The 9,722-nt window shown below is 45.8% G+C and overlaps 1 protein-coding gene across 1 annotated transcript; it reads right to left on the reverse strand.

Annotated features, from left to right (window-relative positions):
• Positions 1 to 344: 344 nt before the first annotated feature.
• Positions 345 to 9,685, reverse strand: LOC137600752 (zinc finger protein ZFP2-like). The gene is made up of 3 exons (XM_068322536.1): positions 9,132 to 9,685; positions 5,339 to 6,268; positions 345 to 1,652 (listed from the first exon to the last, which is right to left on the reverse strand). The coding sequence occupies exons 1-3, from the start codon at positions 9,307 to 9,309 to the stop codon at positions 859 to 861; spliced, it is 1,902 nt and encodes a 633-aa protein (XP_068178637.1). The 5' UTR covers positions 9,310 to 9,685; the 3' UTR covers positions 345 to 858.
• Between the last annotated feature and the right edge of the window lie 37 nt (positions 9,686 to 9,722).

Genomic DNA, 9,722 nt, shown 5'->3' on the forward strand with positions numbered 1-9,722 from the left:
CCCCTGCTCTCTGATTGGATGACAGCTCCTGTCAGTCAGACGTATGGAGGCTGCAAAGAACTAAACATTCAGTGCAGTTCCACCACCATCTAGAAACCAATCAATACTTTAATGTCTAATCAATCACTGAGGATTTGTTTTAGATTAGACGCAGATTTATTTATTGGAGAACTGAGTTTAAACGTCTGAGAATCTGCATTTTAAGATCTAAAACTGAGGAGGAAACTGTCGCTATATAGGGATAAAATAAATACAAATATTTGTGATAGCTTTAAATATTAACTAATATTAAAAAACAGGTTAAAATAAATACATTTCATTATAAATTAATGATTCAAACACAATAATTTAAAGCCATTTAAGTCCAACTGGTGGTGAAAACTCAGGAAAGTCATCAAAAGGTTTCATGAGTTATTAAATTCCAATTAAAAGGGGAATATTTTCATTTTTTAAAAATGTTTCATTGTCTCTTTGAAAACATTTTGGTGGAAGCCTCCGAATCACCAAGGCAACAGCGACTCAAGTTTTAATTTAGGAACAAAAAGCGATTAAAAAAAAAATCCCTGAAAAAAGCAGAATCATTTCTTCGTTCATCTTCATGTGTCGACACCGAGGCAGCAGAACCTTCATCTTCAGGTTCCTGGGGTTAAACACGAAGGTTCTTCTGTGTGAACACTTCACCAGACAGAAAACCCGACACCTCCCACAAGACCAGCTCACGCTCCGTGGAACTGGTCTCCCTCCGGTCCCCAAGCCGAGTCCTGGTGGACGGAGCTACTGCTGACCAGAACTCCATCTGTTTCTGTTTCACATTAGATCAAATGAACAACCTGAGTAAAGCCTTGATTTTTTAACCCTTCAACTGATGGGTTTGTCCTTGTGGGTCCTCATGTGCTGCCTAAGGTGTCCACCACGCCCGAACACTTTCCCACACAACGAACACCTGAAGGGTTTCTCTCCGGTGTGGATTTTCATGTGCAGCCAGAGATTTCCAGGCTGTCCAAACTCTTTACCGCACTGGGAACACTTGAAGGGTTTCTCTCCCGTGTGGGTTCTCATGTGTCTCACACAAGCCGATTTAAACTTAAAAGTCTTTTTACAAACTGAGCAGCTCAAACACTTGTCTTTTGGATGAAGTCTTTTGTGAGTTGTTTGGTAGGTCTTATAACAAACTGAACAACCAAATGTCTGGACTCCACTGTGTTCCTGCAGGTGTTTCTTGTCACGAGAGCTGGAACCACCTTCAGGGGAGCAAACTAACAGATTTCTAGGATGACATTCAGGCTCTGACTGGGGTCGACTGGTCTCCTGCGGGTCAGAACTGTTCCTGTCCTCTGGTTCACAGGAGTGCAGCACCAGCTCTTCAGTATCTGGTTGTGAATGTCCGTCTACAGTAAAGCGCTTGCCTGGTTGTGGTTCTCCACACTCTTCTCCATCAGTTTCTGTTTTTATCTGTTCAGTGTGGGGAAGCTTTGAGGACATCGGTTTCTCCTCGGAGACATCATCACTCGTCTGTTCATGATGCTCTCTGTTCTGGTTCAGCTCTTTCAGTTCCCCCTTAATATGTGGAACCTCTGGTGGGTTGTTCTGGTCCAGCCTGGGCCTTGAATCCTGCTGCTCAGGGGGGACATCTTCCAGCAGCAGAAGGACATCTGAGGTCAACAAAAAAGTACATTCATCACTATCCGGTTGTACGAGTATCAAGTATCAAATCATTTTGTCCCCGGATTCAATCGAAAACAAAATATTTTACTCAAACCAGATTCAATATCAGCTGAGAAGACATCTGGACTCACGACCAGGCAGAAAAGAATTACAACGCAATCAGCCTCACATTCGTTTCCCAGTATAATAACTGTAATGGCACTTCATGAGATCTGAGTAAAGTGAGCATAGAAGGGGTATGACAACTGCCCGTGATTATCAGTAATTTTTATGATGCTAATTGAGGGTTTCTATGGAAACATTTGTGGCAAAGGCTCGTGAGATATCCTTGTTTAGAATTCTGACAAACCTACAAAAGAAAGTGGACCTTGAGTAGTAATACACCGCTTCAACTTACACAAAAATATCTGAACTATTTCAAAAACTTTAGAATACAACAGGAAATAATCATCTTACCTACAATCTATACCCTCATAGGTGAAATATTTGTGTAAGCCACGAGGTTGTGGTGTGGTGTGTCTGTGAGGATTGGTTAAGGCATGAACATCTGGTCCTACTCAACAGATCTGATCATCTGGTTATCAAGTGACTGTTGTGAAAGTGCACCTGGCAACAAGGTGACCGTAACAGGGCCACTGTGGGCTAGCTACCCGTGGCGGTGGGATCCAGCACAAGTTATGTATGGGTCCCACCCAAACTAAAGTTTGAAGAATAAAACACCCCCTGAGCCTGCGAGAGTGGGGGCGGAGATGACTCGTCGGCAGATAGCACAGTAATAAACACAAGAATGGAACAAACTAAAAGATTGATGATCAACAACCAGAGGATCTGATAGCTACAGCGAGACACAACCTCCAGAATGGCATATGTGGTTGGACAAAAGTTACTTCCAACCCTGGTCTGAAGATACAACAGGGCAAAAAAGTCAGTCAGCAGAACACCACAGTCTGCAGGCCATCAACACCCCCGCCCCAGAGGAGATAGAACAAGGCACAGGAGAGAAACCTGAATCCACATGTCATGTACACCAGAAGGGAAGAAGATCCTGGAACAAAGGATCTTCCTCTCAGGCAGCTGAGAAGCAATGGAGGAAGGCCACAGAGGCAGAGAAGGAGGGAATGATCTGGAGCAGGTGTGCAACACTGAGAAGACCTGAAAGTCTCCTGAAGAAGCGCAGAAACAAGATCATACAAAGACCCCTTAAAATTTGTGAAAAGCCTCTTCACAACATCGTGTCAAGGCATGCACCATCTCCCTGCTGGCCTTCATCCCGGCCATGGAGGTCATCATACGGACCTCTCTCTGGACGAATGGCTGACAGTGATTAAGAACAGGGTTGAGACTGCTGCCGGTCAGAGCCGAAATGAATGACCTCACAACACTGACTACAACCCAGGCTTGCACAGAGCGGCTGCGAGGTAAGCTCCAGAAAAACATGGCTCGTATGAAGATCAAACATACTCCAGAAACATCTCCGTTGTCAAGGGGAAACTGTTAGATCACCGCTTCCACATTGGTGAGGAACCCATTCCAGCAGTCTCTGGGAAGCCTGGGAATAGCCTAGGGCATTAACATGATGTGTCCCTCAAAGACAAAGAGCTAATGGAGCAGCTCAGGAAGGTGTTAGCCAGTAGACTGGAACGCATCAACAGAATCCTACTTCCAGGAAAGTTGAAGCTCTGGTGCCTGTAATATGAACTACTTACACATCTCCTATGGAGACTAACCCTCTATGAGGTTCTGCTCTCAAAGGAGTGCATGCTGGAGACTGGTTAGCTCATATTCAGACTGCTCAAAAGTATTGGGCCCTACGGCAAAGACATGTTACACCTGCCCATTTCCAGAATGGCAGAGGAGTACAAGTACACCAAAATCACACTGGAGTTGATGCAACTAGAGTCAAAGATCCACTTGTAGCCCGAGCAGCCCCCATCATGGCCACTGGAAGGAACTTGACCCCATTGGTTGTAACTGAGCAGGCACAGGCAACACACAGGGACAGTGTGGGCGGAGTTCAGGAGGAGAGGAGTGGTCTTAGTCTCAAGGCCAGTACCCCCCGGCCTGGAACAAGTCCAATCCAGCTGAGAGACACAAGCTGGTGATCCGGAAGGTGCGGCGGAAAGAGGAAGCAGGAAGATGCGCATAAGCCGTGGCGCAGGCATAGCAAGGGCAGTCGATGGCATCGGAAGGAGTGGAGGAAGATCTCAGGGAATGCTTTACAATCAGGGCTGCCTATGGTTTGTTTACCTCTCCTGCAAATCTAAGCCAGTGGTATGGTGAAGACCCCACGTGCCCACTATGTCCAAGTACAGCAACACTGAATTCAAAAAACTATTTGTCCCCAAGGGGCAATTGAACACATAAAGCAGGATTGGTGTAAAAGTGCAACACACAGTGTAAACATAAACAGTGTAAACATAAACAATAAATAATAACATACATTGTTTATGTTAAACAATAATTCAAAGCCTACTTAGGTCAAAACCTAGTCGAATTTAAACCCAGTTAGTTCAAAAAGCAAATATTTTCTGAATCTAAATCTGAATCCAATCTTATAGTAGGATGAACGACGGGCCTTAATTACACCTGATGGCACAACCAGCTGTTAAAGTGTTTTGATTCAGTGCTGGAAAGTCAACGAACAAGTGTGAGTCCCTTTCCTCCACCATGGTCCCATTGGCAGCCAACACCATTTGTCCAAGAGGGTCAAGCCAGCCTCACCACCATGAGAACCGACACTGGACAGCTGGGATGACCGTGGGACTGAAAGATGCTGGCACCCCCAGGCAAGAAACTCTGCTTCCCAATGGCGATCCCATCCACCAATCTGGGACCAGACTTTATTCTGTGGTCACCCTTAACTCAAGTTCATTTACATCATAGAGCTCATGGTGCCCTGGGAGCGGAGGGGCAGTGGAGGAAGTGTATGAGTGGAAGAAGGTGAGGTACACTGAACTTGTTGAAGACGCCAAACAAAAAGGCAGGAAAGCGTCAGTATGCCCAGTGGAAGTGGGCTGCAGAGGATCTGCTGCTGCTGAGAGGGGGGGCCAGTGGCTGTGGATGAAAAGGATCCAACTTCAAGTGAGCTGATGGCATCTAGGGAGTCAACCTGGGAAGCTGGGACTCACTTGTGAACCCTTTGAGGGTGTTGTGGGCTGATGAGAGAAACATTCATGAAAGAGGGCGTCTACTGGACAACCCAAGGGATGTCGTGACTCATTTGAACTCCACAGAGTCTCATTGCTGCGGTAGGTGTTAATCTCTTGAGGTATAAGAACATTTAGTCCTACAAAAAATTTTTATAGGACAGCCTGAATTGGAGGGTTATTTAGATGTTATTGAGGGAAACAGGAGGGCAATGGGGGCACTTTATTGACCTGAAAAGAAATCCCAAAAATGGTCATGAATGATAAAACCACCAAGGAAATGAGTTGGTGAACAGGTGGGTTGCAAACGGTAAATCTGTTGTTTGCACGAGTCTGAAAGGGTAAAAAGGCTGTAGAACCCTGAATATTGATGGAGAACATGCTCCATGTGGCCTTACCTCGCAAAACCACAGCAGCAAAAATAAGTGAACGCCATAAAATGGATATTCCGGAGCTTTTATAACAAACATTTCAACTGATGGGCTTCTCTCATGTCTCATACATTCAACACATCTCAACTCTTTTACCGCACAACGGACTGCAGGGCTCCTCCTTAGTGTGGATTCTCAAATGCTGGTTACGATGTTCGACACGTTGAAAGCCTTTACCACATGCTGAACACTCGAAGGGTTTCTCTCCTGTGTGGATCCTCATGTGTCGTTTTAGGTGTCCACCACGTCCAAATCCTTTACCACACACTAAACAACTGAAGGGTTTCTCTCCTGAGTGGGTTTTCATGTGCAGCCAGAGATTTCCTTCGCGTCCAAACTCTTTACCGCAGACGGAACACCTGAAGGGTTTCTCTCCGGTGTGGGTTCTCACGTGCCTCTCGTAAGATGATTTGAATGGAAATGTCTTTTTACAAACGGAGCAGTTGAAACATTTGTCGTTCGAATGAAGTCTCATGTGAGCTCTTAAGGTGGGCTTGCGTTTGTATCTTTTGTCACAAACTGAACAACTGAATGTTTTCTTTCCTGTCTGTACTCCACTGTAATTCTTTCCAGGATGAGATTTAGGTTCTTGGTTGTTCCTCAGCTGGTTGAAGTCTGACTGAGGTTCACTGGTCTCCTCCAGCTCTTCTGGTTCAGAGGAGCGTGACATCTGGTCTTCATCTGGTTGTAGATGTCCGTCTCTCTGAAAGTAACTGTTTGGTTCCAGTTCTGGCTGTCCGTCAGCCTCTGCTTTCATGTCTTCATCATGAAGCCGGGAGGACTGAGGTATCTCTTCATCATCTTCTTCACTCTTCACAGGGACTGAAGATAATATTAACTCTGTGACATCCTCCTCCTCCTCCTCCTTCATCCCTTGCAGCTGCTCATCCTCTTGATTGGTCTGGACTTCCTCCGGTTCCTGTTTCATGTGTGGAGGTTCTGGTTGGACGTCCCGGTCCAGATTGGACCTTAAATCCTGCTGTTCAGGGTCAACTGCTTCTTCTGTCACCAACATCAGCTGGACGTCTGAAAAACAAAAATCCAACAATTTAAAACATTTGGTAGTCATTGTTTAAATTGACCAATAATCAAATGTTCAAGCTGATGAATTTGTGTTTCAAAAATTTTAAAAAATCTCATTTCTGTAAAGAATTTCAAAAAAGATTATCCTGAGTTTTGTTTTGCCAAAAACCGCAGATGTAAAACTTGGACGTTACCAAATTATTGATGATATGGAACAAAAAAAAAAGTGTGGCAACAAAACAAAGCTGAATAAATTTACAAGATTAAACACAGAAATATTGATGAATGTCCCTTCACACCCCCTCCCCACTGTTAAGAAACCTCTGCGCCATCTGTGACCTCACCCTCTATTCCATCCACCCATCCGACAGATCACCAACACCTTTGTACCATTGTCCGCCTTTGTTCTATCCTCTCTCAACCCGCTGCTGAAACTGTAGTCTACGCACTTACTACTTTAGACTTCCTGCGACAGCTTCCTGTCTGCTCTTCCCTCCGGCACCTCACCCACCCCCGCTCCAGAACCCACAGCACCCCGGTCCTCCACAGCTCTACTGGCTCCCCGTACAACGACACATCAAAAAAAAAAAAATCCAACAAAAAACATCAAAAAGCTTTCGACCAAACTTCTGCCATCAAATAGAAGCTTCAGAGTCCGCCAGGCTGGACCAGACCGGAGGAAGAACTCTCTAGTCCCTCAGTTCAACTGTTACATCAGTTTGGCTCTCAGTAGGCCTCAGGGCTTCTGTGTGTGTGTGTGTGTGTGTGTGTGTGTGTGTAAACCCAATCCAGCTGGATTGGGTTTAAATGTTCTGTTGCTAGTTTTGTGTGGAACTCTGGACGTCATGGGATGCAACTCTTCAGATCACGGACAAAGTCGATGTGATGGAACACGACCCACCAGGAAATCAACACAGATAGGTCGGTGCTGTTAGTTCACAATCCAACAACTGTTGGTAGTTAATAATAATATTATTACCATTAAAGTCAGTAAACACTATTTTTTTTTCTCTGTGGTCAATGTTTCAGGACCTGTGGTTCAACAAAAACAGTTAGCCTGATAAGTACCCTGATAGTAGTCTTGATAGTTATCCCGATAATTAGCCTGATAGTTATCCTGACAGTAATCCTGACAGTTATCCTGACACTAATCCTGACACTAATCCCTACAGCAATCCCTACAGTAGTCCCTACAGCAATCCCTACAGTAATCCCTACAGCAATCCCTACAGCAGTCCCTACAGCAGTCCCTACAGCAATCCCTACAGTAATCCCTACAGCAATCCCTACAGCAGTCCCTACAGCAGTCCCTACAGTAATCCCTACAGTAATCCCTACAGTAGTCCCTACAGTAATCCCTACAGTAATCCCTACAGTAGTCCCTACAGTAGTCCCTACAGTAGTCCCTACAGTAATCCCTACAGCAATCCCTACAGCAATCCCTACAGCAGTCCCTACAGCAGTCCCTACAGTAATCCCTACAGTAATCCCTACAGTAGTCCCTACAGCAGTCCCTACAGTAATCCCTACAGTAATCCCTACAGCAGTCCCTACAGCAGTCCCTACAGCAATCCCTACAGTAATCCCTACAGCAATCCCTACAGCAGTCCCTCCAGTAATCCCTACAGTAGTCCCTACAGTAATCCCTACAGTAGTCCCTACAGCAATCCCTACAGCAATCCCTACAGCAATCCCTACAGCAATCCCTACAGTAATCCCTACAGCAATCCCTACAGTAATCCCTACAGCAGTCCCTACAGCAATCCCTACAGCAGTCCCTACAGCAATCCCTACAGCAATCCCTACAGCTATCCCTACAGTAATCCCTACAGTAATCCCTACAGTAGTCCCTACAGTAATCCCTACAGTAATCCCTACAGTAGTCCCTACAGTAATCCCTACAGTAATCCCTACAGTAGTCCCTACAGTAATCCCTACAGTAATCCATACAGTAGTCCCTACAGTAGTCCCTACAGTAATCCCTACAGTAATCCCTACAGTAGTCCCTACAGTAATCCCTACAGTAACCCCTACAGTAGTCCCTACAGTAACCCCTACAGTAATCCCTACAGTAACCCCTACAGTAGTCCCTACAGTAATCCCTACAGTAATCCCTACAGTAATCCCTACAGTAGTCCCTACAGTAATCCCTACAGTAATCCCTACAGTAGTCCCTACAGTAATCCCTACAGTAATCCCTACAGTAGTCCCTACAGTAATCCCTACAGTAACCCCTACAGTAGTCCCTACAGTAATCCCTACAGTAATCCCTACAGTAATCCCTACAGTAATCCCTACAGTAGTCCCTACAGTAGTCCCTACAGTAATCCCTACAGTAATCCCTACAGTAGTCCCTACAGTAGTCCCTACAGTAATCCCTACAGTAATCCCTACAGTAGTCCCTACAGTAATCCCTACAGTAGTCCCTACAGTAATCCCTACAGTAATCCCTACAGTAGTCCCTACAGTAATCCCTACAGTAGTCCCTACAGTAATCCCTACAGTAATCCCTACAGTAACCCCTACAGTAATCCCTACAGTAGTCCCTACAGTAATCCCTACAGTAATCCCTACAGTAATCCATACAGTAATCCCTACAGTAATCCCTACAGTAATCCCTACAGTAATCCCTACAGTAGTCCCTACAGTAATCCCTACAGTAATCCCTACAGTAATCCCTACAGTAGTCCCTACAGTAATCCCTACAGTAATCCCTACAGTAGTCCCTACAGTAATCCCTACAGTAATCCCTACAGTAATCCCTACAGTAATCCCTACAGTAATCCCTACAGTAATCCCTACAGTAATCCCTACAGTCAGTACCGCTGTGGGTTCCATCCCGCACACAGAACCAGACTGAACCCACCTGCTGTCTGGAGGTGGACCTGAGGACCGAAGACACCGTCCAGGAGCTTCTGTCGTCCACAAAGCTGCTCCTGGTTCTCGTGGTTTGCTAACGTTCTTTCAAACTGCTCCATGATGTCTTCAGCAGCAGCAGTTAGTCGCTGCAGGACAAAAGCTCTCAGCGTTTGGACGTCACACATTTTGACTCGTTCACAGCACAACTTTTCCTCCAGACACGATCCTTTACAATCTGTTCGCTGATGTGCTCCGAGTCCACAAGATGGTTTCCGGCTAGCAGGCTAAGCTAGCTGCGTTAGCTCGTCGGGGCGGAAGCAGAAAGTTTCCTTGTTGAGCGTCTTCCGGTCCAGAGAACAGAACAGAGTCTCTTCTGACAGCTGTTCACACAGAAAGACGCCAGAAAGCCTCTTTGGGATTTCTCCAAGCTTCACCGGCTGGCGAGGCCTGACAACTTCTACCGCTGCTGGGGCTGTTAGCAATAGCCGAGCGCTGCTTCTTCTTCTCCGTTTTCCTGCTCGCTCTGCTTCCGGTTTGGCGCCACCGTCTGGACAGACACTGAATCACAACGACTTGGAGAACTGGAGGAGTTGTGGAT

This window comes from Antennarius striatus, chromosome 8 (genome assembly GCF_040054535.1).
Source record: "Antennarius striatus isolate MH-2024 chromosome 8, ASM4005453v1, whole genome shotgun sequence".
Classification (NCBI taxonomy): Eukaryota; Metazoa; Chordata; class Actinopteri; order Lophiiformes; family Antennariidae; genus Antennarius; species Antennarius striatus.